General features: G+C 41.9%; 1 protein-coding gene across 12 annotated transcripts in view; it reads left to right on the top strand.

Annotated features, from left to right (window-relative positions):
• LOC127531851 (NACHT, LRR and PYD domains-containing protein 3-like) overlaps positions 1-15,032 on the top strand; it is a 113,789-nt gene that overhangs the window by 62,399 nt on the left and 36,358 nt on the right. For 6 of the 12 annotated variants that reach the window (XM_051942044.1, XM_051942045.1, XM_051942050.1 and 3 more), the window contains one exon: positions 10,629-10,802. The exons of 5 other annotated variants lie outside the window; for them this stretch is intronic. In XM_051942044.1, coding sequence (XP_051798004.1) covers positions 10,629-10,802 — 174 coding nt within the window. Of the gene's footprint in view, positions 1-5,592; positions 5,680-5,782; positions 6,066-7,419; positions 7,504-8,705; positions 10,552-10,628; positions 10,803-15,032 lie in introns of those variants that run through there. One more of the 12 variants, XM_051942051.1, reaches the window with a different exon arrangement.

Raw genomic sequence — 15,032 nt, 5'->3', positions numbered from 1 at the left:
AGAGAGCTAACAGTAGTGATCGTCACAGCTGTGTATATCCCACCACACGCCAACGTAAACACGGCGCTCTCCATCCTGCTGAACACCATCAACGTACACCAGCGGGACCATCCAGATGGTGTCCACATAATTGCAGGAGACTTTAATAAGGCCAACCTGAAGACTGTACTCCCGACGTTTTACCAACATGTCAAATGTTCCACTAGAGGGGAAAATACCTTGGATCACGTCTATTCCAACATTAGGCATGCATACAGAGCCATACCCCTCCCCCACCTCGGCCAGTCAGACCATCTTTCCCTTTTGCTCTCCCCAGCCTACACCTCCCTTAGACGTAGTGCCAGGCCCACCATAAAGACTGTCACAACCTGGCCGGATGACGCGCTTTCCCAACTGCAGGACTGCTTCACTGAGACAGACTGGGACCTATTTGAACAGCAGGAGCTTGGAACTTTCACAGAAACAGTACTAGACTACATCAAGTTCTGTATTGGGAATGTGATGGAAAAAACCATCCGGGTCTTCCCAAATCGGAAACCCTGGTTAACCAGCCAGGTCCATACACTCCTCAGAGCCCGCGACGCTGCCTTCAGATCAGGTGACAGAGCCCTTTATAGGACTGCTCGAGCAGACCTGAAAAAAGGAATTAAAAAAGCAAAGGCGGACCATAAGAAGTGCATAGAGTCTCACCTGTCCAGCAACAACACACGTGCGGTGTGGCAGGGCATTTACGACATCATAAACTCCAGGGGCGGCACTACAACAACAGAAGACCTGAGTGCATCACTGGCTGAGGAGCTAAACAGCTTTTTTGCTCGCTTTGAACCATCACAACAGCAACACTCAGCAGCCCCTGCACTACCCCCACCCCCACCCAGTTCCTGCACCACTATACTCACTGTCAGCGAGCATGAAGTCAGACGGGTGCTTCTGGCAGTGAACCCCAAGAAGGCTGCTGGCCCTGATGGTGTTCCTGGTAAAGTGCTAAAGGCGTGTGCCCTCCAGCTCACCCACATCTTCACCAGAATCTTCAACCTCTCCCTGTCACAGGCAATCATTCCGCCCTGTTTGAAAACCGCCACAATCATCCCAGTACCTAAGAAGTCTCCCACCATGAGCCCAAACGATTATCGTCCTGTGGCCCTCACTCCGATAATCATGAAGTGCTTTGAGAGACTGGTCCTCCAGCACATCAAGGACCATCTCCCCCCAGACTTCGATACCTACCAGTTTGCTGACTTATTGCATCACAGTGTGGTACGGCAGCTGCACCATGGCAGACAGGAAGGGGCTTCAGAGGGTTGTTAAGACAGCACAGAAAATCATCGGCTGCCCCCTCCCCTCCCTGATGGACATTTACACCTCCCGCTGCCTTAAAAGGGCAGGAAACATCATCAAGGACAACTTCCACCCTGGTTCCGACCTGTTTGTCCCGTTGCCCTCAGGAAGGCGCTACAGGTGCATCAGAACCAAAACAAACAGACTCAAAAACAGTTTCTTTCCAAAAGCCATCACCACTCTGAATTCAAACATGCACTGACATTCCAAACCCCCCCCCCAGACTACCTCAAAACCGTCTACTGTGCAATACGGACTATTCTAATGTGCAATATTACACTGACCATGCACTTTTATTCTTTTTAACTGTTTTAACTTATCCTTTTTTGTGATTTTTATTACATGTATCTTGCACTGATGGAGATGCTCTAAAGCTCATTGTACTTGTGTATAGTGACAATAAATGGCATTCTATTCTATTCTATTCTATTCTATTCTATTCTATTCTAAAATTAGTTAAAGTATGCCAAACAATTCTTAATGTTTGTCCTAAAGTACTTAAAACTTGTGCAAAAATGACTCAAGCTGTTCAAATTGACTTAAAATGAATCAAAAAATAGATAAAGTGGTGAATAAAACAACTAGAAATTCACCTGAAATATCTCAAAAAGTCGATCCGCCTGTGTTTCTGCTGTTAGTTTAGTTCCAGCAGCAGAAATGTGGCTCCACAGCTCCATGTTCACTCCTTCATGGGACTAAAAAGTTGTTTTAAGTCGTTGTTAAAGACCACAAACTGCCACATTTAGCTAACAGAGCCTGCTGCTAAACCAACTGTTAGCTTGTTAGCTTGTTAGCTCATCTCTGTCAGGAAGCCATAGACAGCGCTGTGTTGGTGGGAATTAATTCTAGTGAGGACATGAATTAAACTGAAGAGGACGATAGAAGCATGTCCACATGAGCTCTCTCTGTGTGTGTTTAGTCCTGGTTTGTGTTTTCAGTAGTTCAGGTGTTTGACTTGTTGTCTGGGGTTTGGTGACGTCTCTTTGGATTGGAGTAGCTGTCTCCTGTTAGCTTAGCAGCTAGTTCCCTCTGGTTCTGAGTGCATATGTACCCCCCACTAATTGCATGAAGCCTCGGGGTGAAACAGCTATTTAGCTTTAGCTGGAGTTAGCATATATGTAGGGGTGGGTCTCCTGTTCACAATCAGTCCAGAGTTCTGGGCTACGAAGCTAGATTAGTGGCTCAGCGGGTATGTTGAGTCCAAACTCAGAGTTTTCAGGATCATGAGGGTGTGTGTCTTTGGACCTGACTAGATCTCCATGGTAACCGTGGAGCTAACCTGGTCCAGGTTGTGTTCAGAGTTTAGATGGAAATGGGCAGGAAGAAGCGTCTCCCTTTAACCAAATCCTTTCCTAGCCAATATTTCTGAGGAAAAGTTGTTTCTGTAAACATGTTGAGCTTATGTGACTAAAACCACTGGATGAAGTCGTGTAGTTCCAGGATCACACATTGTATGCGTGGCGTTGCCATGGGAACCTACATGTACACACGTGGACAAAATTGTTGGTATCCCTCAGTTAAAGAAGGAAAAACCCACAATTCTCATGTGAAATCACTTGAAACTCACAAAAGTAACAATAAATAAAAATTTATTGAAAATTAAATAATCAAAATCAGCCATCACTTTTGAATTGTTGATTAACATAATTATCTAAAAAAACAAACTAATGAAATAGGGCTGGACAAAAATGATGGTACCCATAACTTAATATTTTGTTGCACAACCTTTTGAGGCAATCACTGCAATTAAACGATTTCTGTATTTGTCAATGAGCGTTCTGCAGCTGTCAACAGGTATTTTGGCCCACTCCTCATGAGCAAACAGCTCCAGTTGTCTCAGGTTTGATGGGTGTCTTCTCCAAATGGCGTGTTTCAGCTCCTTCCACATATGTTCAATGGGATTCAGATCTGGGCTCATAGAAGGCCACTTTAGAATAGTCCAACGCTTTTCTCTCAGCCATTCTTGGGTGTTTTTGGCTGTGTGTTTTGGATCGTTGTCCTGTTGGAAGACCCATGACCTGCGACTGAGACCAAGCTTTCTGACACTAGGCAGCACATTTCTCTCCAGAATGCCTTGATAGTCTTCAGATTTCATCGTACCTTGCACACTTTCAAGACACCCTGTGCCAGATGCAGCAAAGCAGCCCCAAAACATTACTGAGCCTCCTCCATGTTTCACCGTAGGGACAGTGTTCTTTTCTTCGTATGCTTGGTTTTTGAGTCTATGAACATAGAGTTGATGTGCCTTACCAAAAAGCTCCAGTTTGGTCTCATCTGTCCAAAGGACATTCTCCCAGAAGCTTTGTGGCTTGTCAACATGCATTTTTGCAAATTCCAGTCTCGCTTTTTTATGAGTTTTTTTCAGCAGTGGTGTCCTCCTTGGTCGTCTCCCATGAAGTCCACTTTGGCTCAAACAACGACGAATGGTGCGATCTGACACTGATGTACCTTGGCCTTGGAGTTCACCTTTAATTTCTTTGGAGGTTGCTCTGGGCTCTTTGGATACAATTCGAACGATCCATCTCTTCAATTTGTCATCAATTTTCCTCTTGCGGCCACGTCCAGGGAGGTTGGCTACTGTCCCGTGGGTCTTGAACTTCTGAATAATATGAGCCACTGTTGTCACAGGAACTTCAAGCTGTTTAGAGATGGTCTTATAGCCTTTACCTTTAAGATGTTTGTCTATAATTTTTTTTCGGATGTCCTGGGACAATTCTCGCCTTCGCTTTCTGTTGTCCATGTTCAGTGTGGTACACACCTTTTCACCAAACAGCAGGGTGACTACTTGTCTCCCTTTAAATAGGCAGACTGACTGATTATGAGTTTGGAAACACCTGTGATGTCAATTAAATGACACACCTGAGTTAATCATGTCACTCTGGTCAAATAGTTTTCAATCTTTTATAGAGGTACCATCATTTTTGTCCAGGCCTGTTTCATTAGTTTGTTTTTTTAAATAATTATGTTAATCAACAATTCAAAAGTAATGGCTGTTTTTGATTATTTAATTTTCAATAAATTTTTATTTATTGTTACTTTTGTGAGTTTCAAGTGATTTCAGTGAGAATTGTGGGTTTTTCCTTCTTTAACTGAGGGGTACCAACAATTTTGTCCACGTGTGTATGTGGTGGGTGATGATCAGAAAATCATAAATATGTTTTCATGTCTGGTCTGTTTCCTCTGCTGGTACTGTAGCTGATAGAACACAGACTGGAACATTGATTATTTATTGGTATTTATTACACACAATATTCAATCAGTCACATTCATTTCATTTCGATTTGGACACAAATTAAAGAGATTTCCTGCATTATGGGATGGAGTCAGACCTAAATGCACTTCAATACAAGATCTTGTTTAAATGTATGAAGTTTAAAGATTCATAGTTTTATTGTTATTATTGTTTATTGTTCAGTAAAATAAATATATTACACATTTTGTTTAGATTTCAGACCTTAAAGGTAAAAATATGAAAACACGTGTTGAATTTCCCTCCAGGGATTAATAGTTATTCTATTGTGCTGTTGTTCTATAAAGCACAGGTTTCCTGCTTGGTTGCCCTGACAACAGTGATGTCATGGCCCTGCCTGTTCCTCAGGTGAGTTCTGCTTTTACCGTCTTTTACTGTTTTTGTTTTGTAGCGCCTTTTCTCCGTCTGAATGTGAGCAAAAGACACTTTAAACTGTTTTTTATCTCTTATGTATCTATAGAACATAGAACTGATTGAATCATTCATTGTATTTTAACTCAAAAACATTGTTGTGACACAATTAAAAAATTAAATAATCTTTTTCCCTAAAACCAAATCGTCAGACATGTTGGGGTGTTCCCAACCAGCAGGAGTTCTCAAACTGATGCTGAAATCAATGTGTTGTGTTTTTTCTTTGTCATTTTGTGTCTTAATTTGTCTCATTTTTTATAGTTTTTCTGTTTTGTCTAAGTTTTACTATTTTGTGCTGCCTTTGTGTCATTTACATTGTAATTTGTTATATTTTTGTAATTCTGTGTATGTTGTCCCATTTATGTTGTTTTGTGTCTTAATTTGTCTAATTTGGGGAATTTTGGAACACAATTTGTCTAATTTTTCTAGTTTGGGGTCCGAATTTGTCTCACTTTTGACCATTATTGTCATTTTGACTCTCGTTTTTGTCATTTTGTGATGGATCATTATTTAGTATTCATGATGAAAGTAGATGGCAGCCAAGTCAACTCCTGGTTTGTGACGCCTAAACTTTCATTGTCTTGTAAATTAAACAGATGAAACATAAAAAAACAGAAGAAATCAGCTGTTCACAGAGCTGAATGCCTCCAATATGGCTTCCAGAAGAAGAGGAATCAAAGGTGGTTTCTCTGAGTCCTGCAGTCCTGCTGCTACACAACAACCTCCACCACACCAACAACACAACTTTTCATTAACTGCTGACGTATTCTTTGACTTTATCAGGGAGCCACCATGACGTCAGAGGACCTCAAAAAGATCCTGGATGATCTGGATGACAAGGAGCTGTCTGATTTCCAGTGGTTCCTGCAGCAGCCCAACAATGTTCAAGGCCTCCCAGCCATCACAAAAAGCCGACTACAGACACCAAACAGGTCTAAAACTGTGACTGTGATGGTGGAGACTTACAGACTTCAGAGAGCTGTGCAGATGACCAGAGTGGTTTTAGAGAAGATCCACAGGAATGATCTGCTGCAGAGGTTTCCTGCCAGCAGCTCAGGACCAGAAGGTCAGTCACAAGACAAGAACAACATGATATAATGACAGTCAGAAAGATGCATGATGGTTCTGCTACAGTCTGATAGAGTTCAGGTTCTGCTACAGTTTGATAGAGTTCAGGTTCTGCTACAGTCTGATAGAGTTCAGGTTCTGCTACAGTCTGATAGAGTTCAGGTTCTGCTACAGTTTGATAGAGTTCAGGTTCTGTCAGTTTTTCCTGAGTCCACATTAAGTTCAGTTCCTCTGTAAAATCTACTCATCAACCCTACTGACTGAATGCTGCCTCCTACTGCTTAAACCTTGATAGAACACCAGAATCAGTTCTGTATGAGCTGACCTTCTGGAAGCAAAGCATGTCCTCACCTGTTCTCACCAAATTATGAGGCGATCAGACAGTTTCTGAAGATTCTTCGTTCATACTGTTTAGCTGGGAGTGGTCCTGCAATTTACAACCAGAGGGAAGCTGACCAATCAGCTCTCAGTAAGGACAGAGACATGATGTTGAAGCAGCTGCATTACAAATCACAAGCCTTTACTTTTAAATACATGCTACAGTTGACCTCACAAAGTATTCACTATGTCCTGCATACAGTTAGAACATCCTACTTCATAACATGGAGCCTTAAACTGTGACTATCCCAGTCTGTAGTAATGTGGTGTCATCTGACTGTGAGTCTCAGCAGCTCAAACTTATTTCTATTTCCATGACACACTGTTAAGTGCTATGACTGCTCATAGAAGGTGGATCAGAACGGCCAGAAAAACATGTTAGTTTTCATTCTACAAAATCAGTTTGAATGCTGTAGGACATCTGGGTATTTCTGACATACTACATTTAACATAATATGTACTGGAACATACTCCATCTTTTTCTGTGCGTACCATCTGGCATGTTGGTATGTAGTATTATGTAACATTATGTTCTACTTTTAAACCATCAACAGCCTCCCAGTGACCTACCACACTGAAAATGTCAAGTCTTCAGAGGGTTTGGATGGAGCAATAAGGCAGCCATGTTGGCTGACTATTTAAGGGGACACAGTTGCTGCATCCTGGGCTTAGCTCCACCCTGGATGATTGTGGCTGCTTTAAAAAGACAGACCTTCTTCCCTCTATAGCAGAATGATGACGAGGTGAAGCCAGAACACTCTGTTCTTCAGAATGGTCTGGATATGCCAGACTAATGTCAGAGGAACATTAGGTTTTACTTTGAAGGAGCAGTTTGGTGTCAGAAAACCAGAGTTAATCAACACCATAAACTCATCAATAAATCTCAACGTAAAGTCCCTTCTAAGTCTGTTGTAACTGAAATGAATGAAAGCAGTAAACAGTGGAGAATATAACATGTGATCTCTCTCTGTCAGTGCATGTCAGTGATGTTGGAGAACCTTCAGAGAACAGAGAACCTTCCTCCTCTCAGACTCAGCCTCCTCTTCCTCAGACTGAAGGTAAAACTGATGGATTGTTTGGTCTGTAAAGAAAGACGGCAGCAGTTCATCATGCCTGAAATGGAAGCTGAGTTCAAGCAAGTTGTTTTGTACATCACAGAACAGTGGTTGTCTATGGAGTTGCATGAGGCAGCAGGTTGTAGTGTAGCTGTATCATAACAGTCAGTTTTATGGCTGGTGATCCGAAAATCCAGTTTTCTAAACTGGTGTCCATTTTACGCTAATTTCTGAGAGCCTTTTGATGGTGAAGAAAACTGTACTCACTGACACCTTGACTGTCTTCAGTTTCTCTGAAGGAAAGACCTACATTTTAAGTGTTATGATGGTCTGTCTCTCTTCGATTGTTAATTGCCTTTTCCTCTCCTTTTTTGTAGCAACACACTACTTTTTGCAGTACAATACTGTTCTAATGATGCTCTAGAGGGTTCCACGGTGTGTTCCAACACTAGTTTATGCAGACAGAGGGGTTTGGAAGGAATCTAGAAAAGTTGGGACACCTGTAGGATTTGGTAGCTCCAACTTTCAAGGCTTGATCAACCTCCATTGCTGCAGAACAGCTTTAAGTTGTTAACCCATTTCTGTTCCCTGAAAAAGGCTTTTTTGTATACTTCTGAAATGTACATTGTTTTTCAGTTTTGGGTAATCTGATCTTTATTTAACCGATGGCAGTTCACCACTTACCTTTGTACCATTTCAAGCTGTTCATTGGACTTGAACTACTTGAATTTCAATGAAAAACTGGAAAAATTGTGTGTTCTAAAAGTTTTGACTGGTAGTGTACTTTGATAAGGTCCCCAGTGAGCCCAGAACAGGGCTGCTGGTCCAGATCTCTGTTTTTATGTTCTGTTGTTTAAAGGGTCTAATCACAGCTTAATCTGGACCTGGGGTAACCCATCTACCTTCTGACTGCCTCCATAGGTAGCCCTTTAGCTGAGTTGCCCTTTCAGTAGTTTTTTCAGTCACTTTCCTCCAAATGATCAGGGTAAGTTGCTGCATTATGTGTAGAGGTTAGGATGAACCCACCAGAAATAAGTTTAGAAACATCTCACACACAATTACCCAGCTTTTTATTACCATCAGAAGTTATAGGTGGTTAATTAAAATTTCAGCCTCTTTGTAGTTGCTTGTGTTTACTTTTTCTAACAACAGCAGAGGTTTCTGTAGACACACACTTCACACTGTTCCCTTCATGTTTGACACAGATCAGACTGTTCCAGTACCAGGACCACATCCCATCACATATTACCAACAGAAGCTTCAGTCACACTTCCAGGACACGTTTAAGGTTACAACAGAGGGGTGGGCAGCAGATAAGCAGCTTCTGGTTGATATCTACACAGAGCTGTACATCACAGCTGGCCGGGACGTGCATGTCAACACACAGCATGAGGTCCTACAGATTGACAAGGTGTGGAAGCCATCAGACACAGAGACACAGATCCAACCCAGAGACATTTTCAAGCATCCTTCTGGAAAAGACATAAACATCAGAACAGTGCTGACCAATGGGATTGCAGGGATTGGAAAAACATTCCTTGTGCACAAGTTTGTGTTGGACTGGGCCGAAGAAAGAACCAATCAAGACCTGCATCTTATTTTCCCGTTCACTTTCCGTGCTCTGAATTCACTGCAGGGAAAAGAGTTTGGTTTGGCAGAGCTCATTCATTTCTGTATCCCAGAAACTAAAGACGTCACAGTGGAGGCTCTGAATTACATCTTTACAGCTCTGCAGTCATCAGGAACCAGCAGTTACAAGAAGAGCAGATTCAAACTGCTGTTTGTGTTTGATGGACTGGATGAGAATCGCCTCCATCTGGACTTTCAGGTCGACCACATTCCCTCCGTGGACGTAACAAAGTCAACGAAAATAGAAGTCCTGCTGAGGGAACTTATCAGAGGAAAACTGTTGCGCTCAGCTCGCCTCTGGATAACCACACGACCTGCAGCAGCCAATCAGATCCCTCCTGACTGTGTGGACATGGTGACGGAGGTCAGAGGGTTCACCAACCCACAGAAGGAGGAGTACTTCAGGAAGAGATCCAGAGATGAGGAGCAGGCCAGCAGCATCATCTCCCACATGAAGAAGTCACGAAGCCTCCACATCATGTGCCACATCCCAGTGTTCTGCTGGATCACTGCTACAGTTCTGGAGGAGCTGCTGAGAAGCAAAGAGGGAGGAGATCTGCCCAGAACCCTGACTGAGATGTATGCAGAGTTTCTAAGATTTCAAATTGATCACACAAAAGAAAAGTACGGTCCAGAGAAGTGCATTCAGTTCATTAAGTCATTAGCTAAACTGGCTTTTGAACAGCTGCAGAAGGGAAACCTGATCTTCTATGAGAAAGATCTGAGAGAAAGTGGCATCGATGTGAGTGAAGCCTCAGTGTACTCAGGAGTGTTCACACAGATCTTTAAAGAAGAGCGAAGACGGAAACAGGAAGACAAAATGTTCAGCTTCGTCCATCTGAGTGTTCAGGAGTTTCTGGCTGCTCTCCATATCCATCTGATCTTCATCAACTCTGGATTCAGCCTGCTGGAAGAAGAACAACGAACAACCTCCCGTTGGTCTGAAATGTTCCAAAGTTATTCAACAGTTTTCTACCAGACATCTGTGGACGAGGCCTTACAGAGTCCAAACGGACATCTGGACTTGTTCCTGCGCTTCCTCCTGGGTATGTCACTGCCGACCAATCAGAATCTCCTACCAGGCCTGCTGACACAGACAGGAAGTAGCTCACAGACCAATCAGAAAACAGTGGAGTACATCAAGAAGAAGATCAGTAAGGATGTGACTGTAGAAAGAAGCATCAATCTGTTCCACTGTCTGAATGAACTGAAGGATGTTTCTCTAGTGGAGGAGATCCAACAGTCCCTGAGATCAGGACGTCTGTCCACAGATAAACTGTCTCCTGCTCAGTGGTCAGCTCTGGTCTTCATCTTACTGTCATCTGAAGAGCATCTGGACGTGTTTGACCTGAAGAAATACTCTGCCTCAGAGGAGGTTCTTCTGAGGCTGCTGCCAGTGGTCAAAGCCTCCAAGAAAGTTGTGTAAGTAGTTGGAGAATGAAGATCCTTTTTCATTTTGCTGCTGTTTCATCAGTATAATGTGCTTTTTGTCTCTTCAGACTGAGTGGCTGTAATCTGTCAGAGAGAAGCTGTGGAGCTCTGTCCTCAGTCCTCAGCTCCCAGTCCTCCAGTGTGACAGAGCTGGACCTGAGTCACAACAACTTGCATGATTTAGGAGTGGAGAGTCTTTCTGCTGGACTGGAGAGTCCACACTGTAAACTGGAAGCTCTCAGGTCAGGACTCATCAACCTGTTCATTTAAAATGTGTTTTTATTCCTGATGAGCAGAACAGCTGAGGTGGGAGGTTTTCTGTATTTGTATGACTCAGATCAGTTATGTTGCTGACCTTTAGCACTAGTTTCTCTTAATGAGGCCTCTTCCACTACAGGTACTTAACAACCTGGAACCTGCATCACAGAACCAGAACCTGTAAGAACTTGTGAAGTCTTGGTTCCAGGTTCTGTTCTAGTTTCCACTGTTTTACTAAATAGAATGTTTCAGACGTTGATGAAAAGGAAACACCAGAACAAACATTTCATGTTCACACTTGAACTTGTTTTATGGATCTTCTCCAGGTTGTTTTCTCCTGACAAGATCCTTTCTTGTGTTGTTTCTACTCTCAGATGTTCGTCTCTTTGGATAAAAGCGTCTGCTAAATCAAACTGTAGAATGTTCAATGACTGAACTCAGTGCAGTTCAGCTGGTGGACAGTTGGACTGTTGTTTCCATTCTTATTTGAGGTTCAGGTCCAATTCCTTGTCACCATTGGAGCCCAAACAGCCACTGAAGTAGTGTTGTTTTCTGTCTTCACTGAGGTCAAAGGGATCTTCAGTTCAGATTGTAGCATCCCTGGCTTCATTAAAGAAGTGCTCTCTGACTGATGCCTTTTCAGTTGTTTTTATTTTGAAAGACACCGTAAGAGCTAGGACAATAACAGAAAAAGAAAACGAAATATCACATTCATGTTCATATCTTAACTTGAATACTTTTACTGTAATAACTCATAGAATAACTGAATTAATCCTAAAATATACACATTATAAACCAACGAGTAATGACCGGACGATACTACAAAAACTCAACCTAGCTAAAACACAGTCAAAGTCGACACAAAGTCCACAAAACCATCAATAAAAAAGTCACAATTTCGACTACCATAAACTCAAATTAAACAGAAACACACACAAACCTTGTCCCCTTTAGCCAGGTGCTGAATTTTAAATGGCTTGTCTGTTTTCTATTTCCTTAACTTTCCGTTTTTTACCTACACTCTACACTTTTTGTTGTCAGACGCCATACTCCTTCCTGCCGTACAACACTACCAAAATAAAAGCACCCGATTTAACTGAATCAAAAGGAACTTAAATTATAAGAAAAACCGAGATGAACAGATAAAATTTAGGTCATTTACACAGATCCTCTTGATCTACTCTTAAGGTCTAGAGAGATCTGGGGTGTTTGCTAACAGCAGAGGTGAGACAGTGCAGGTAGGAAGGTCTGGGCGGTAAAGAGAAATAGACTAGTAAAGGAAAGGAGGCAGTTAAAGAAGCAGTGGAGGAAGGCATCAGAAGAAGAAAAGGAGGAAATTAACGTGTTGCAGGAGGAACTGAGAAGCAGGTTAGCAGTACTCAGAAGGGCAGAACACCTTAAGGAGAAGAGAAAGAAGAACGAAGGTGTAAGGTTAGCATCTTTTAGGAAATCTTAAGTTTGTGAAGGACATGTTTAATCTGGAAAAAGGAGAATTGAAGGCAACAAAGTCAGAGGTTGAAGAGTATTTGAGGCTGACGTATTCAGATTCAGAGGAGAATAGGAACACCTCCTGACATGCCACCATTGGGGGAAATGTGTCAGGAGATGGATGTTAGCCTACTGACATGGAGTGAAGTTGTGGAGGTGGTCAGGCATGCAAAGGCTTTGTCAGCCCCAGGGCCTAATGGAGTCCCCTACGGGGTCTACAAGAGTTCACCTGGTATCTACACACGTGGACAAAATTGTTGGTACCCCTCAGTTAAAGAAGGAAAAACCCACAATTCTCACTGAAATCACTTGAAACTCACAAAAGTAACAATAAATAAAAATTTATTGAAAATCACATAATCAAAATCAGCCATCACTTTTGAATTGTTGATTAACATAATTATCTAAAAAAACAAACTAATGAAATAGGGCTGGACAAAAATGATGGTACCCATAACTTAATATTTTGTTGCACAACCTTTTGAGGCAATCACTGCAATTAAACGATTTCTGTATTTGTCAATGAGCGTTCTGCAGCTGTCAACAGGTATTTTGGCCCACTCCTCATGAGCAAACAGCTCCAGTTGTCTCAGGTTTGATGGGTGTCTTCTCCAAATGGCGTGTTTCAGCTCCTTCCACATATGTTCAATGGGATTCAGATCTGGGCTCAAAGAAGGCCACTTTAGAATAGTCCAACGCTTTTCTCTCAGCCATTATTGGGTGTTTTTGGCTGTGTGTTTTGGATCGTTGTCCTGTTGGAAGACCCATGACCTGCGACTGAGACCAAGCTTTCTGACACGAGGCAGCACATTTCTCTCCAGAATGCCTTGATAGTCTTCAGATTTCATCGTACCTTGCACACTTTCAAGACACCCTGTGCCAGATGCAGCAAAGCAGCCCCAAAACATTACTGAGCCTCCTCCATGTTTCACCGTAGGGACAGTGTTCTTTTCTTCGTATGCTTGGTTTTTGAGTCTATGAACATAGAGTTGATGTGCCTTACCAAAAAGCTCCAGTTTGGTCTCATCTGTCCAAAGGACATTCTCCCAGAAGCTTTGTGGCTTGTCAACATGCATTTTTGCAAATTCCAGTCTCGCTTTTTTATGAGTTTTTTTCAGCAGTGGTGTCCTCCTTGGTCGTCTCCAATGAAGTCCACTTTGGCTCAAACAACGACGAATGGTGCGATCTGACACTGATGTACCTTGGCCTTGGAGTTCACCTTTAATTTCTTTGGAGGTTGCTCTGGGCTCTTTGGATACAATTCGAACGATCCGTCTCTTCAATTTGTCATCAATTTTCCTCTTGCGGCCACGTCCAGGGAGGTTGGCTACTGTCCCGTGGGTCTTGAACTTCTGAATAATATGAGCCACTGTTGTCACAGGAACTTCAAGCTGTTTAGAGATGGTCTTTATAGCCTTTACCTTTAAGATGTTTGTCTATCATTTTTTTTCGGATGTCCTGGGACAATTCTCTCCTTCGCTTTCTGTTGTCCATGTTCAGTGTGGTACACACCTTTTCACCAAACAGCAGGGTAACTACTTGTCTCCCTTTAAATAGGCAGACTGACTGATTATGAGTTTGGAAACACCTGTGATGTCAATTAAATGACACACCTGAGTTAATCATGTCACTCTGGTCAAATAGTTTTCAATCTTTTATAGAGGTACCATCATTTTTGTCCAGGCCTGTTTCATTAGTTTGTTTTTTTAAATAATTATGTTAATCAACAATTCAAAAGTGATGGCTGATTTTGATTATTTAATTTTCAATAAATTTTTATTTATTGTTACTTTTGTGAGTTTCAAGTGATTTCAGTGAGAATTGTGGGTTTTTTCTTCTTTAACTGAGGGGTACCAACAATTTTGTCCATGTGTGTATAAGATACTGTGGAGACATCTGAGAATAGTCTGGGAGAAACACAGTATTATTCAAGAGCATGGTGTAGAACTGGAGGTGTTTTCATCTCTAAGGAGAAGGATTCATCAGACCTCAGCCAGTTTTGGATGATTTCTCTCCTAAATGTTGAGGGAAAGATTTCCTTCAATCTTGTAGCTCAGAGGTTGACTCATTAATTCAATTCAATTTTATTTATATAGCTCCAATTACAGTCAGATTGTCAGCTGTATATAGTTTATGTAGCTTTGAAAAATAGTCTCGTAATTATTTGTTTTTTTGTTCAAGTTTTTTTATTTTGAATAACACAAATAACATTCATACAATTATTTACCATTAATTTCCTTTTGTTTTATCCCCCTCCCCATCCCACCCTACAACAACTACACAAAACCAGATAGCCCAGGACAGAAGTTCCACAGATGTGTATAAATCATAGGTGCTCACGATGAAACAAACAGAATAAACAAAGCATACAAATACAGAAATGGAGATAAAATTCCACCACGTTCGGAAATGTCATCTGCTTTCACATTTTCCAAATAAGTCAAAAAAGGTTGCCAGACATCATAGAATTTTTGTATCGTTCCCCTTGTAGAGTAGCGAATCTTCTCTAATTGAATATAGTACGTGACCTCTTTGAGCCAGCCTCCATGTGTGGGTGGCAATGCTTCTTTCCACTTTTGTAAGATCATTCTTCTAGCTAGGAGGGTGCAGAAAGCTATCATATTGGCCTTCGGCCCGCCTAGATTCACATTCTTCACAGTCACTCAAAATACTGCCATAATCAGACACAATTCTACTGTAGTATTACATATTTTTGATAGAGTGTT

This window comes from Acanthochromis polyacanthus, chromosome 22, assembly GCF_021347895.1.
Source record: "Acanthochromis polyacanthus isolate Apoly-LR-REF ecotype Palm Island chromosome 22, KAUST_Apoly_ChrSc, whole genome shotgun sequence".
Classification (NCBI taxonomy): domain Eukaryota; kingdom Metazoa; phylum Chordata; class Actinopteri; family Pomacentridae; genus Acanthochromis; species Acanthochromis polyacanthus.
Note: the sequence above shows the minus strand (reverse complement) of the source record. Positions and strands in the feature narration are given on the sequence as shown.